The 15,899-nt window shown below is 39.1% G+C and overlaps 1 protein-coding gene across 2 annotated transcripts in view; it reads left to right on the top strand.

Moving 5' to 3' along the window:
* The window catches only part of USP42 (ubiquitin specific peptidase 42), a 48,679-nt gene that overhangs the window by 16,649 nt on the left and 16,131 nt on the right, over nucleotides 1–15,899 (top strand). For both annotated transcript variants that reach the window (XM_053554506.1, XM_053554505.1), the window contains 8 exons: nucleotides 5,423–5,533; nucleotides 7,292–7,394; nucleotides 9,022–9,089; nucleotides 10,123–10,193; nucleotides 11,592–11,674; nucleotides 12,714–12,825; nucleotides 14,691–14,831; nucleotides 15,011–15,111. In XM_053554506.1, coding sequence (XP_053410481.1) covers nucleotides 5,423–5,533; nucleotides 7,292–7,394; nucleotides 9,022–9,089; nucleotides 10,123–10,193; nucleotides 11,592–11,674; nucleotides 12,714–12,825; nucleotides 14,691–14,831; nucleotides 15,011–15,111 — 790 coding nt within the window. The remainder of the gene's footprint in view (nucleotides 1–5,422; nucleotides 5,534–7,291; nucleotides 7,395–9,021; nucleotides 9,090–10,122; nucleotides 10,194–11,591; nucleotides 11,675–12,713; nucleotides 12,826–14,690; nucleotides 14,832–15,010; nucleotides 15,112–15,899) is intronic.

Genomic DNA, 15,899 nt, shown 5'->3' with positions numbered 1-15,899 from the left:
TTTATTATTATTTATTATTAAATCATAGCTGTGTACCTTAATGCAATATTTTGGTTATCTTTAATTTCTTTCAGCAGTGGTTTTTTTCAGCAGTCTCACTCTTTTGCCCTTGGTAGAGTGCCATGGTGTCATAGCTCTCAGCAACCTCAAACTCTTGGGCTCAAGTGATTCTCATGCTTCAGCCTCCTGAGTAGCTCAGGCTACAGGTTCCCACCACAGTGCCCAGCTATTTTTAGAGACCAGGTCTCACTCTGGCTCAGGCTGATCTCTAACCTGTGAGCTCAGGCAATCCACCTGCCTTGGCCTCCCAGAATGCTAGGATTATAGGAATGAGTCTCTGCGCCTAGCTTTTTTAGTGATCTTGTATCGTTTTCATTTCTAAATACAGTGTACATAGTTTTTTTTGTTGTATCCTACATAGTAAATATTTTTGATAACTATTATAAATGGTACTGTTTTTTAAATTTCACTTTCTTATTGTTTATTACTAGAATACATCTGTTGTTAGAATACATTTTGGGATATTGATACTGTGAGCAATTGATACAAGTTTGCAAGTGAGCCTTGCATAACTCACTTATTCCAGTAGTATTTTTTCTTTTAAAAAGATTTATTTTGGGGGCGGTGCCTGTGGCTCAGTCGGTAGGGCGCCGGCCCCATATACCGAGGGTGGCGGGTTCAAGCCCGGCCCCGGCTGAATTGCAACCAAAAAAATAGCCGGGCGTTGTGGCGGGCGCCTGTAGTCCCAGCTACTCGGGAGGCTGAGGCAAGAGAATCACTTAAGCCCAGGAGTTGGAGGTTGCTGTGAGCCGTGTGACGCCACGGCACTCTACCAAGGGCCATAAAGTGAGACTCTGTCTCTACAAAAAAAAAAAAAAAAAAAGATTTATTTTTGTTTGTTTGAGAAAAAGTCTCATTCTGTTGCCCTGGATAGAGTGCCGTGGGGTTATAGCTCACAGCAGTCTCAAGCCCCGTGGCTCAAGCAGACCTTTTGCCTTAGCCTCTCAAGTAGCTGGGACTACAGGCTCATGCTACCACACCTTCCTAGTTTTTCTATGTTTAGTAGAGATGGGGTGTGGCTCTTGCTCAGACTGGTCTTGAACTCCTGAACCCAAGCAATCCACTTGCCTCATGAGTCTCCCAGAGTGCTAGGATTAAGGTGTAAGCCACTGCACCCAGCCTAGAAATGATTTCTTAAGATTTTATGGAGATAATCATGTGATCTGTGAATAAAGATAATTTTACTTCTACATTTCCAGTCTCTGTATGCTCTTTATTTTTCTTGCTGTTTTGCACTGACTAACAGCTCCTTTGCAATATTAAACAGATGTGAGTAGACACACACAAATTGCCGGGCGCTGTTTTCTTATTCTTCGGGGAAAAAGACGATGTCTTTCACCTTTATGTATGGTGTTAGCTATAGGTTTTTCACAGATGTCTTTTATTCCAATTGAATGTTAAAGCAACCTTCCATTCCTGAGATGAACCACAATTGGTTATGATGCATTATCTTTTCTGTGTATTATTGGCATTGATTTGCTAAAAATTATAAAATAATTTTAATAGCTTGAGTTTTATTAGTCTGTAGTTTCTTATAATGTCTTTTGTTTTTGCATTAGGGTAATGGTGGCATCATGGACTGTGTTGGGATATATTTTCTTCTGTTTCTTGGTAGAGTTTGTGCAGCATAGATGTTATTTCTTTCTTAATGTTTGGTAGATTTCATAAACCATATGGGCTTCAGAGTTTCTCACAGGCAGGTGTTAAACTGTATAATTAATTTCTTTAGTAATTATGAAGCTATTCAGGTTAGCTACTTTTTATTCAGGGAGTATCTCTTTCTAAGAACTTGTCTTAGTTTTTGAATATATTGGCGTGAACCTGTTCATTTTGTTTTCTTATTTTCCTTCTAATTCCGTTCAGGTTTGTAGTGATTTCCTGTCTGTCATTCCTGGGATTGTTTGTGTCTCCTTTCTTTTGTCCTGATCGATCTGACAGATGTTTTTAAAATCATACTGATCTTCTCAAAGAACTAGCTCTGGTTTGATTGTTAATCTGCTTTTTGTTTCATTTACATATGTCACTAATTCTGTTATTCCTTTTCTTCTGCTTGCTTTGGATTCGATGTGCTCTTTTCTAGTTTCTAAGTTGGAATTGTAGGTTATTTAATTTGAGATACTCCTTGACCACTCCTTGACCAGGCCTAGTGGCCTGTAATCCTAGTACTCTGGGAGGCTAGGTGGATTGCTTGAGCTCAGGAGTTTGAGACTAGCCTGAGCAATAGCGAGACCCTATCTCTACTAAAAATAGAAAAAGTAGCCAGGTGTTACAGCAGGCGTCTATAGTTCCAGCTACTCGGGAGGCTGAGGCAAGAGGATTTCCCAGGCCTAAGAGTTTGAGGTTGCCATGAGCTATGACACCATGGCACTCTACCTAGAGGAACACAGTAAGACTCTGTCTCAAAAAAAAAAGATACTCTTTCTTTTCCAATATAAATTTTAAATGCTATCAGTTTCCCTGTAAGTGTTGCGTTAGTTTCATCTCAGACATGTTGATATGTCATATGTTAATTTTTGGGGGGATGGAGGGGCGGAAACAATTTTTCTCTGTTGCCCAGACTGGAGTATCATGGCATCAGCTTACCTCACAGCAACCTCAAACTCGTGGGTTTAAGCTATCTTCCTGTCTCAGCCTCACCTGTGGCTGGACTACAGGTGCCCCCTCAAAAGACACCTGCCTAATTTTTCTATTTTTATATTGTTTATTTATTTATTTTTGAGGCAGAGTCTCACTTTGTTGCCCACTGTAGAGTACAATGGCGTCATAGCTCACAGCAACCTCAAACTCTTCGTCTCAAGTGATTCTTTTGCCTCAAGCCTCCCAAGTAGCTGGGACTAAGGGACCTGCCACAACCTCTGGCTAGTTTACCTATTCTGTTTTTAGTACAGATGGGGCAGAGATCTGGCTCTTGCACAGGCTGGTGTTGAACTCCTGAGCTCAGGTAATCTACATGTCTTGGCCTTCCATAGTGCTGGGATTACAGGGGTGAGCCACTATGCCCAGGCCATGTCTTTTTTTTTTTTTTTTTGTAGAGACAGAGTCTCACTTTACTGTCTTCGGTAGAGTGCCATGATGTCACAGGACTCACAGCAACCTCTAGCTCTTGGGCTTCCGTGATTCTCCTGCCTCAGCCTCCCGAGCAGCTGGGACTACAGGTGCCTGCCACAACGCCCAGCTATTTTTTGGTTGCAGTTCAGCCGGGGCTGGGTTTGAACACGCCACCCTCGGTATATGGAGCTGGCGCCCTACTCACTGAGCCACAGGCGCCACCCCGCAGGCCATGTCTTAATTTTTATTTGGTTCAAAATACTGTAATTGTCCTCGCAATTATTTATTTATTTTATTTTATTTTTATTTTAAGACAGAATCTCACTTTGTTGCCGTTGATGGAGTGCTGTGGTGTCATAGCTTATAGCAACCCCAAACTCTTGAGCTCAAGCAGTCTTCTTGCCGCAGCCTCCCAAGTAGCTAGGACTACAATGGCCAGCTATTTTTAGAGATAGGGTTCTTGCTTTAGCTCAGACTGGTCTTGGCCTCCCAGAGGCATGAGCCAACACACCTGGTCTATTGTATGCATTTTAATTTGTTGCAGTTTACTTTCTTTTGGTGGGGGGGTACAGTCTCACTTTGTCGCCCTCAGTAGAGTGTCATGGCGTTGTAGCTCACAGCAACCTCGAAGTCTTGGGCTAAGGCGATTTGCTTGCCTCAGCCTCCTGAGTAGCTGAGACTACAGGCACCTGCCATAATACCCAGCTATTTTTATAGATGGGGTCTTGCTCTGGCTTAGTCTGGTCTCGAACCTGTGAGCCTAGGCAGTCCACCCATCTTGGCCTCCCAGAGTGGCAGGATTATAGGCATGAGTAGGATAATTATTATTTCTTGAAATATTTGTCCCTTCACCTTCGGACTCCAATTGTGTGTACATTAGGGACAACTCATAATTGTCCAACAGCTCACTGATACTGTTATTTTGAGATTTTTTCCCCTTTTGTGTTTCATTATGGATATATCCTATCCATAATGACTATCTTGAACTTCACTAATCTTTTCTTCTATGGCGTCTAATATGTTATTAATGCCACTCAGTAAATTTTTCATTTCAGATATTCTCTGGTTCATCTGTTAAAGTAGATTTGAAACTATTTCTGTCTCTCCTTAATGTGCCCTTGTATTTTTCACCTCTTTGAACATATGAACATATTTATAATATCTTTTTTAATGGCATTGTCTTTTTTTTTTTTGGCAGAATCTCACTTTATCATCCTTCGTAGAGTGCTGTCATCACAGCTCGCAGCAACCTCCCAACTCCTGGGCTTAGGCAATTCTCTTGCCTCAGCCTCCCTAGTAGCTGGGACTACAGGTGCCTACCACAATGCCCGGCTATTTTTTTGTTGCAGTTTGGTCGGGGCTGGGTTCAAACACACCACCCTCTACATATGGGGTCGGCACCCTACCCACTGATCCACCCAAGGCGCTGCTCATGGCATTGTCTTTTGATTCTATTATCTATGTCATTTCTGAGTCTGTTTCTGTTTATTTTCTGTCATCCTTACATGCCTTAATAGTCTTTCATTGAATGTTAGACATTGTGAACTTTATGTTGTTTGGTGCTGGAATTTTTTTTTATTCCCTGTAGTATTTTTGAGATTTATTGTGGCATGTAGTTAATTGGAAACAGTTTGATCTTTTCAAGGAGTTTTAAGCTTTATTAGGTAGGTGTGAAGTCCAAGGTAGTTTCTCATCTTCAGTACCCATATTAACATTTGGGTCTGGGTAATTACTTGTCATGAGGGGCCATCTTGTGTTTTGTAGGATATTTGGTAGCACACCTGACCTCTGCCCCTTAGATGCCAGTGGCACCTCTTCGTGTGAGTTGAGAATGATTTTTATATTTTCTAAAAGTTGTTAAAAAAAATATGTGGTAGAGACCACCATCCATGGCCAAGAGATTTCTAACCTTGCTGTGGGAGACATTCTTTTAGTATTTGAGACAAATTATAGTATGGGGTGGGCGGGGGGGGGTCTTGTTTTTTCCAATATAGAGAGTAGTTAAGAGCACAGACCTTGAAATTACAAAAGATATGATTTGAGTCTGATTATGTGCCTGCCACATAACTCTGATAGTGGGCAAATTTTTTACTCTCTGAGCCTTTTTCTTTTCTTGTAAAATAAAGCCACTATATGCTTAACTCCTAGGTTCATTAGAGAACTAAATGAAAATAAAGTAGATAGTAACCAGTGCACACACATAGTTGCTGTTATTATTTCATTTCAGGTGTGTGCCCTTTATTATAATTTACCTTGATGTGTGTATACAGTTGTATGTTGCTAATTTGGATGATCATCATCTGTTTTCTTTAAGGTCATGCAGAAGGATTTTGTATGATGTGTATAATGCAGGCACATATTACCCAGGCACTCAGTAATCCTGGGGATGTTATTAAACCAATGTTTGTCATCAATGAGATGCGGCGTAAGTATTAACTATAGTATCTTACATTAATATTTTTTAGCTAACTATTAGTCTTAATGGTCTAACTGGTTAAAAAAATGAACCCTTTGCTTGTTATAAAACAATGTATTTTGTCATACATAGATTACATCTGTAATTAATAAATTTTTAGTAAAACATTTTCTGTATGAACTCATTTTGAAACTGTAACAAAAAAGATGACAATAATGAAAACAGTACTGAACTGTTCGTTTTTGTTTTTGTTTTTGAGGCAGAATCTCACTTTGCCACCTTTGCTCCCAGCAACCTTAAACTCTTGGGCTAAAGTATTTCTTCTTGCCTCAGCCTCCTGAGTAGCTGGGACTACAGGTGCCCACCATAACGCCCAGCTATTTTTAGAGACGAGGTCTTGCCCTTGCTCAGGTTGGTCTCCATCCTTTGAGCTCAAGCAATACAACCAGCTTGGCCTCCCAGAGTGCTGGGATTATAGGTGTGAGCTACCGCTCCCAGCCTTTTTGTTTTTAGAGACGGGGTAGTGCTAGGATTACATGTGTGAGCCACCCCACCTGGCCTACTATTCAACTTAATATAAGCAAATTTTAAATTACTTTAAACTCTGTTAATAAAATAATTGGTAAGTTTTACAGTGTTTTCCCCCAGGTATTTTGGATTTCTGTGCTGAGTAATATTGACTTTGATACTGTTCCACAGGTTTCTTTGTTTTAATTTGGTGAGTAAATATTATACATAGTGATAGGAATTGTCAAAATAAAATTAATTGTACTTTTTTTTTTTTTTTTTTTTTTTGAGACAGAGTCTCATTCTGTTGCCCTGGGCTAGAGTGCCATGGCATTAGCCTCACAGCAGCTTCAAACTCTTGGCCTCAAGTGATCTCCCTGCCTTAGCCTCCCAAGTAGCCGGGACTACAGGCACTAACCACAACACTGAGCTAGTTTTTCTATTTTTAGTAGAGACGAGGTCTCACTCTTGATCAGGCTGGAATTGTGTTTTTAAAGACAGACTTAAATTCATAGCTTAACAAATTTGTGAGTATATTTTACTTTTTCTGTTTTTAAACTTTAAACCAATAGATTTCGTGAAATTTTCTTATGCATTTTCTGTGTTTTTCCAGTAAACTTTTATATTATCTTAATTGAGTTGGAATAAAGGCATGCAGATTTTAAAAACCTTAACTTTTAACTAGCTGGGTGTTGTGGCAGGTCCCTATAGTCCCAGCTACTCAGGAGACTGAGGCAAGAGGATCACTTGAGCCTTCGAGCTGTGAGGCCACAACATACTAGCCTGGGCAACAGAGTAAGACTCTGTCTCAATAAATAAATAAAAATAGAAATCTCTAACTTTTAATCTAGTGCCTAGCTGGATGATTGTGGGGTGCATAATTATACAGTGATAAATTATAATCCTTTTGCCTAAAAAGCTGCTGAAGATTAAGGAGGTATTATGTTGGTTCTTGGCATCATTGATAGTCCACAACAGACAATGCAAAAGTCTTTAAAACATTATTGGAGTCTGTCATAATTTTAAGCAGGGCAGATGTTGATTATTTATACACATATTTATTTGTATATATGTATATAGCAGGCATAAGTATATTTTCAAATCTGTTGTTAAGGAAAATGTCATTGCTCTGTGTGTGTGTACATACATCCACAGATACATATGGTCGAATCATGAAATTGTGATAAAAGATACATTTTGGGGGTATATCATAGGCATATATGTAATGATGAAGCCTTTGTGTCTACTTAAATTTTACAGGTATAGCTAGACATTTCCGTTTTGGAAACCAAGAAGATGCCCATGAATTTCTTCAGTACACTGTTGATGCTATGCAAAAAGCATGCTTAAATGGCAGCAATAAGTAAGTACAATAAAGTCATTTCTTCATTTTGTATCTCTGGTTATCAAAATTCAGTTTTGCCTTTTTTTTTTTAGACAGAGTCTTGCTATATTGCCAGGCTGGTCTTGAACTCCTGGGCACAGGGGGGTCTTCCTTCCTCAGCTTCCTAAGTAGCTGGGAACATAGGCCTGTGCCACTGTGTCTGGCAGTTTTGCCTTTTATGTTGAAAGTTCATAGATGTATGTTCATTTCACCTTTTAGCTTTGTCTCTTCCCCAGTTGATTTGCATTATTTTAAAATGGTTAAAATTTAAAAAGATATGCCTACCATAATAGTTTGAATTTGTTGAACTATAGATGTCAGAAAATGAACGGTAGTCTTGCTTTTATTTAATTTCTGAGTATCAGTGTACCTCTGTAGATCTACAACTAGCTGCTGCCACTTTTTAATTGTGCCTGACATTTTCTTTGTTGACTTCCAGCCTTGAAAATCTGTGTTTGTTTCCTGCTTCTGTCTCTTTCTGGTTAGTTACTGATTCTTGTAGCTTATTCCTTAACACTTAAATGCAGACTTAAAAGGACGATTGGGGAGACAATTAGATAAGTGCTAACCTGTTTGTTGCTGAACACACCTGGCAAACCTTTGCCTTCCCACTGCCCCAGCATTGGGAAGCCTGGGAAGGGTCCCAGACTTGAAGGAGTCTGCCTTCTCAAGCCATTCTCCTGCTAAGGGTGTCTTTTTTGTGCTTTGGGACCAAATTTTTCCCTTGATCTTCAAGTCCCTTTATAACGTAGCTCCTATTCTACTTCTTTTCCTACCACTCCTCAAACCCTCACTTGTGTTCTGGTCACTCAGGGCTATTCTCTGCCTGCCACATACTATCTTTTTATTTTTTGTGGCTCTCCGATTTAAATTCTTATTCTTTTCTACTTGATCTTAGCCAAAAGGCTGAGAAGCAAGAATTCTTATTATGTTCTAAACATACTTTTTTTTTTTTCGAGACAGAGTCTCACTTTGTCACCCTCAGTAGAGTTCTGTGGCAACAAAGCTCACTGCAACCTCAAACTCTTGGGCTCAAGTGATTTTCTTGCCTCAGCCTCCTGAGTAGCTGGGACTACAGACGCCCACCACAACACCCAGCTATTTTTACATGACTCTGAGATTAAGAATTTCATGCTCTACTAACTGACTGAGCAAGCTGGGCAGTTTTTATTATTTTTTTAAGAGACAGTCTTGCTCTGTCTCCTATGCTGGATTACAGTGATATAGTCATACCTCATTGCAGCCTTGAACTCTGGGGCTTAAGAGATCTTCATGCCTCAGCCTCTTTTTTTTTTTTCCTTTTTTTTTTATTGAGACAGAGTCTCACTTTGTCACCCTTGGTAGAGTGCCATGGCATCATAGCTCACAGCAACCTCAAACTTTTGGGCTCAAGCAATTCTCTTGCCTCAGCCTCCCAAGTAGCTGGGGCTCCAGGTGCCCACCACAGCATCCAGCTATTTTTAGAGACGAGGTCTCACTCTGGCTCAGGCTGGTCTTGAGCCACTATGCCCCGCCTTGTACATGCTTTTAAAATCTGGTCATAGCATCTGTGTAGGTTTTGTAGAACTCATCTCTCTTATTACTGTTTGATTTTTTTTTTTTTCAGATTAGACAGACACACCCAGGCCACTACATTCGTTTGTCAGATATTTGGAGGATACCTACGATCTAGAGGTAAACTTTTGTTTAATAATTGATTAGGAGATATATGCATGTGGTTAAAAAAAAAAGTACAATAGGAAAGGGTTAGTAATGAAAAGTAGATGTCTTTTCCAGATTCCTCTTCCTTCTCAAAAGCAACGCCTATACCAATTTGTAGTATATCCTTCCAGTAGTTTCCTGTATGTGAACAAACTGAGAGCATATATGTGTATTGCTTTCATTTTTCTCTTAATATTAGCAAGCTTTTTGCATTACAGTACACATAGGTTTAACAAAGTCTTTTATAGTTTCAATAGCATTCCATTTATTTTAGTCCCTTCCTGATGGATACTTAGGTTATTTCTATTTTGTTGCAGTCATTGTTATTACCATTAGTGCTTCATTGAACGTCCATGTATACTTACTTTATGTAAAAGCACACATGTAGTTTAAATTCTTAAGTCTGAGAATTTCTGGATAATAGAGTGTTTGTGTTTTAATCATGTCTTTCTAAGAGGTTATACTAATTTATATTCCAACCAGTTATCTGACGGGCTAAATTCATGACACTTTTACTTACCTTGTGTATAGTAAACTTAAAAAAAAATTTGGTCAGGTGCAGTGGCTCGCACCTGTAATCCCAGCGCTTGGGAGGCCGAGGCAGGTGGATTGTCTGAGCTCATGAGTTCGAGACCAGCCTGAGCAAAAGTGAGACACCGTCTCTAAAAAAAAAAGCCTGGTGTTGTGGCAGGTGGCAGGCACCTGTAGTCCCAGCTACTTGGGAGACTGAGGCAAGAGAATAACTTAAGCCCAAGAATTTGAGGTTGCTGTGAGCTGTGACACCACAGCATTCTACCAAGGGTGACATAGCAAGACTCTGCCTCAAATAAATAAATAAATAAATAAATAAATAAATAAATAAAACTGTTTTTGCTCAATCTGATAGGAGAAAAATTATACTTTAATTTTTAATTTGGAAATAGTACTTGTCTTTCATCATTTTGTTAGTTGGTGCTGCTGTAATGATTGCACTTTGCTTATCCTTTGCATTTTATTTTTATTTCAGTCAAATGTTTAAATTGCAAGGGCGTTTCAGATACTTTTGACCCATATCTCGATATAACATTGGAGATAAAGGTAAATTTGGTAATTGTTACGGTGGTTGTTATAAAAAATGTCATTTTATATTAACCTTTTGTATTTATAGTTCATTTATAAGTTAGACTACATTTGTTAAAGAATATGAATTGCACAATTTAACATGCTAAGATTTTATTTGGAGGTGATAATTCAAGCTTTATAGATGCATTATGAAAAAATTATAAAGCAGTTGGATGCTGCCAGATGTGGTGGCTCATCCTGTAATCCTAGCACTCTGGGAGACCAAAGCAGGAGGATTGCTTGAGCTCAGGAGTTAGGACCAACCTGAGCAAGAGCAAAACCCCATCTCTACTAAAAATAGAAAAAATTAGCTGGGTGTTGTGACGGGTCTCTGTAGTCCCAGCTATTTGGGAGGCTGAAGCAGGGGGATAGCTGGAACCCAGAAGTTTGAGGTTGCAGTGAGATATGACGATGCCACCATACTCTAGCCCGGGCAACAGAATGAGACCCTTTCCTCAAAAATATACAAAGTACAAAAAAACAAAACTTAGAACAATCTTACTACCCTGTGACTTTTCACTTGATACATCTTAATAAAACCAGATTCTGATGCCTCTCTTAGCCAAACATAGTCATTATTTGTTTCTTGTACTTTCTTTTTTTTTTTTTTTTTTTAAAAAAAACCCTTCTCTTTTTATTTTTTTTTTTTGCAGTTTTTGGCTGGGGCTGGGTTTGAACCTGCCACCTCCGGCATATGGGGCCAGCACCCTACTCCCCTGAGCCACAAGCACCGCCCTGTTTCTTGTACTTTTTAAGTTTGTTTATTCTTCTTGCACTTTCATTTTTCTTATTATCAGTGAGATACATGTTTATGATAAAAATGAGAAATACTGGGGGTGGGGTGGGAAAAAAAGATGAGAATTACTATATTTCAGATATATATAAAATGCTATCCCTCAGAATTCTTTTTAACAGTTCAATATACATTACTTTAGAATATATTGGTTACTTTTCTAAAAATGAGATTATGCCTAATGTCTGTCTGGCCACCTGCTGTTTGCAGCTAATTCTGGTTGGAGACCTTTCTGTATAAGTTGTGTTCTTTGGGCAGTTGTGTGGTGGTCCAATGAACAGATATACCATAATTTATTTGCCTAAATACTTGTTGGTAGCTTTGGTTTGCTTCTAGTTTTATACTGTGTTAAGTAAAGTTGTGGTGAGTAGCCTCCTTAGGTATTTTTGTTTACTTATTTTTTAATGGGAGGGGAAATAATTTGATGTGTAAAGATGACCATCATAATAAGGAAATATGTCTTTATACATAAAAATTCCTAATTTGCTTTTATATCTTTGAGACTTCTGTTCTTTCTGTCTCTTCTTTCAGCAAAATGGCCATATGTGATAATGTGGTGTTTATGCTGCTTCTCTTCCTAGGCTGCTCAGACTGTTAACAAAGCATTGGAGCAATTTGTGAAGCCAGAACAGCTTGATGGAGAAAATGCATACAAGTGCAGCAAGTATGATTGGTGGTGACTTACTGGTTTTTGCTGCTATCTGCTCAGTGGGGATGGCAGGGAAGCTTGATGTGAAAGAGTGTGGTGTGTCAGAATGTCCCCTCTGGGTTGCCTTTAACTTCTTATACCAACTGGGAAGTCACTGGGTCTCTATCTTCCAAAGGCGGAGCCTGTAGAATCTCAATGTTTACACTTTCAAGATGTACAACTCTGTGCCTTTGGGCAACTGATAGGTCATTACTGGTAGGAGTTGATGGGAAGAGAGAGAGGTAAGGTGGTTCACACACCATGCATTAGTATTGCTTTATAAGTGCAGCTCAGGATGGCATGTCTGCTGAGCAACATTTTCCTCGACTTTCCTATTGTGAAAGGGTTTGGATAGAGTAAGGAGTCATTTTCTCCCAGGATAGTTAAGGATGTTTCTTTTATGGTATGTATCTGGGGGTTGGGGTAGTGTCTTCTGAATACCTCTCATTTTGATTGTTCATTAATTTGTTTCCCCATGAAGTCAAGAGAGCCTATTTTACAAAGCCCGGTTCCATATATTTGTTTCTTATCTAGAGTCCCCCTTTTAGGAACTTAATTTAGAATGTTTAAAAGAAATAAGAGGGCAGCACCTGTGGCTCAGTGAGTAGGGCGCTGGCCCCATATACCAAGGGTGGTGGGTTCGAACCTGGCCCCAGCCAAACTGCAACAAGAAAACAGCTGGAGGAGGCGCCTGTAGCTCAAGGAGTAGAGCGCCGGTCCCATATGCCGGAGGTGCCGGGTTCAAACCCAGCCCTGGCCAAAAACCACAAAAAAAAAAGAAAACAGCTGGACATTGTGGCAGGCGCCTATAGTCCCAGCTACTCAGGAGACTGAGGCAAAGAGTCGCCTAAGCCCAGGAGTTTGAGGTTGCTGTGAGCTGTGATGCCATAGCACTCTACTGAGGGCGATAAAGTGAGACTGTGTCTCTAAAAAAAAGAAATAATAAGAGAAAGACTAAGTACCAAGAAAATATATGTATTAATCTCCTGAAAGTTTTGTTTCTGTTTATTTCAAGGTGTAAAAAGATGGTTACAGCTTCAAAGAGATTCACTATACATAGATCCTCTAATGTTCTTACACTTTCTCTGAAACGTTTTGCAAATTTTACTGGCGGAAAAATTGCTAAGGTATGTAGATGATGTTATTGTTAACCTTTTATGTTGATCCTTGGAAGGCACGTCAGTAGCTATTAAGGGTCATAAACAACCTAACTAAACAATTTTTTATTGACTGGCAAAGTTCTTCCAGCATTTAATAGCAGGAAAAAAAGGTGTAAGAATAAAGCCAGTAGTTTGTTATGTGCAGTTAATGAGTGTATGTGTTTTTATTATATCCTTAGCTACCTAGACTTTCTAACGATAAAATTAGTAACTGTTGTCTGCATTTAGCTTCATAGTCCAATTTTTAGTATCCAAGGTAATGATGGTGGGGGGGTACACAGAAAACTTGTATTATTTAAAATCTAAAGAGTACTTCCCTGCTAGATGATGTCACATTTTCATTAGAGTTTGTGTTTTTATTTGTTCATTTGTTTTTATGATTGGTAGTTCACTGAATTTTCCTATTTTCTCTTTTGTTTGTTTGGGTTTTTTTTTTTTTTTTTTTTTTTAGTTATTTAGAGATGAGGTCTTGCTCATCAGCCAGCCTGGAGTACAGTGGTGCCATCATGGCTCACTGCTATGACTTGAAGTCCAGGACTTGAATTTTCCCATTTCCTTTCTGCTTTCTGAGATTGAAAATAGTCAAAAATTTGATTGCAAGGGAAATAATCCATTCTTGAATTATTAAAAAATAAAAGTAAGTGATGACCAATCTCTACAGCAGTAATTTTCAGCTGGTGTGCCATGAGAATATCTTAAGTGTATGGGAAAATTTTTGAAGATCAAGCCCTTATCACAAAGTCCCAAAGCTACAGATGCTGGCGCAGATGTGGTAAGAAGGGAGCACTTTTACATTGTTGGTGAGACTGCAAACTAAATGAGTCTCTTTGGAAAGAAGTATGGAGAATTCATCTCAAAGAATTCAAAATAGACCTTCCATTTGATTCTGCAATCCCATTACTAGCATCTACCCAGAAGAAAACACATCATTTTTTTATCATAAGGACATTTGCATTGGATTGTTTAGTGCAGCTCAGTTTACAATCACCAAGATGTGAAAACAACCTAAGTGCCCATCAACCCAGGAATGGGTTAACAAGCTGTGGTATATGTATACCATGGAATACTATTCAGTCATAAAAAGATGGAAACCTTATGTCTTTTGTATTAACCTGGATGTAGTTGAAACACATTCTTCTTAATAAAGTATCACAAGAATGGAAGAGCATGTAGGGCGGGTGAGGGGAGGAGAAAGAGGGATTGGTGTGCTCCCACTTACTGGGCACCGTGTGGTGGTATGTGGCACAACTCCTGGGGCGGAAGGTAACTACAACAGGGTCTGTACCTAGCAAATGCAAACACTGGGACCTAATTCTTTAAACCCTCAAATTAACCTGAAATAAAAAAAAAAGAAAATACAAAAAAAAATTTTTAAAGATCATTAGTTGAATTATTTTTGAAAGAAGTCCAAAGCACAGTAAGTATATTCCTTTTTTTATTATTTATTTTGACGAACATAATTAAAGTATACTGTGGACATTTAACTGTAGGTTCAAGTGTGCCGTGAGATTAAAAAAGATTGAAAAAACACTAGGGTTATCATGCTGTTCCTATCTCCTTTGATGGATTTAAACAATTTTCTTAATATAAACGTAGATTCTTACTGTTTAGAGGAAATAGAAATTGCAGTGGGTGGCCTTAAATACACTTAGATTCAGGTAATCATGTACTTTGAAAGATGGTAGAATGTGTTAGGTTTCTGCTGGAATAACAGCGTGTAGTGTCTTACAGATCTCCTGTTAGGATTCTCTAAATACCCTTATTTGAATATGCAGAATAGTCTATGCCCTCAGAGATGACATTTTTTCCCTTCTTTTTCCATTTCTGTTTAGGATGTAAAGTACCCTGAGTATCTTGATATTCGGCCATACATGTCTCAACCAAATGGAGAGCCAATTATCTATGTCTTGTATGCAGTGCTGGTGCATACTGGTTTTAATTGCCATGCAGGACATTACTTCTGCTACATCAAAGTAAGCTGTCCAGAATTCGCAAATAGCTATTGCTGTGATACAGCACTTATATTTTTGTGAGGAAAGCTGGGACCTTTACAGCAAATATGTGAATGTCCCTCTTTTTTTATATTTTTGACTGTGTTCCATGTTTCTTTAATTAAATCTCTTATTTCTCTTTTAATGGCTCTCTTTTGCAGGCTAGCAATGGCCTCTGGTATCAAATGAATGACTCCATCGTATCCACCAGTGATATTAGATCGGTACTTAGTCAACAAGCCTATGTGCTCTTTTATATCAGGTATTGACATGAAAGCAGATTGCCATATTTTCTGTTATTTCATTTCTTCTATTACCAATATATTGAAATCCATTGCTGGGCATGATGGTAGCTCATGCTTATAATTTCAGCACTTTGGGAGGCCAAGGTGGGAGGATCAGGAGTTTGAGATCAGCCTGAGCAACATAGTGAGATCCTATTTCCCCCCAGAATCTAAAATATACTTTAGATTCTGTCTAAAGTATATATTTTTTTTAGACAGAATCTCACTATCTTGCCCTCAGTAGAGTTCTATGGCATCTTAGCTCACAGCAACCTCAAACTCTTGGGCCTGGGAAATCCTCTTGCTTTAGCCTCCTAAGTACCTGGGACTACAGGCGCCTAACACAATGCCTGGCTATTTTTTTGTTGCAGTTGTCATTGTTGTTTAGCTGGCCCGGGCTGAGTTCGAACCCGCCAATCTCAGTGTACGTGGCCAGTGCCCTAACCACTGAGCATGGGCACTGAGCCAAGAAAAAAAATTTAATATTAGTTATTTTTTAATAAAACAACAGCTTAAAGATTAATTGTGGCATGTACCTGTAGAGTGAGGAAGACAGTTTTTGAGTGTGGATTTTGAGTTTGCTTTAGTTTCCAGCTCTTTTGCAGATTAACACTGAAATGTACAGAGTAAAGGAGAGGTGATAGCTGAGGAGGGTGGCTTCTGGTGCTGGTGAAAAATGCAATGGGCCAGCACTCTGGTGTCAGTGGGTAGAAACCTCAGGAAGGGGACTCCAGCTGGCACTTCCCAATGGCTGAGCACGGACAGC

This window comes from Nycticebus coucang, chromosome 12, assembly GCF_027406575.1.
Source record: "Nycticebus coucang isolate mNycCou1 chromosome 12, mNycCou1.pri, whole genome shotgun sequence".
Taxonomy (NCBI): domain Eukaryota; kingdom Metazoa; phylum Chordata; class Mammalia; order Primates; family Lorisidae; genus Nycticebus; species Nycticebus coucang.
Note: the sequence above shows the minus strand (reverse complement) of the source record. Positions and strands in the feature narration are given on the sequence as shown.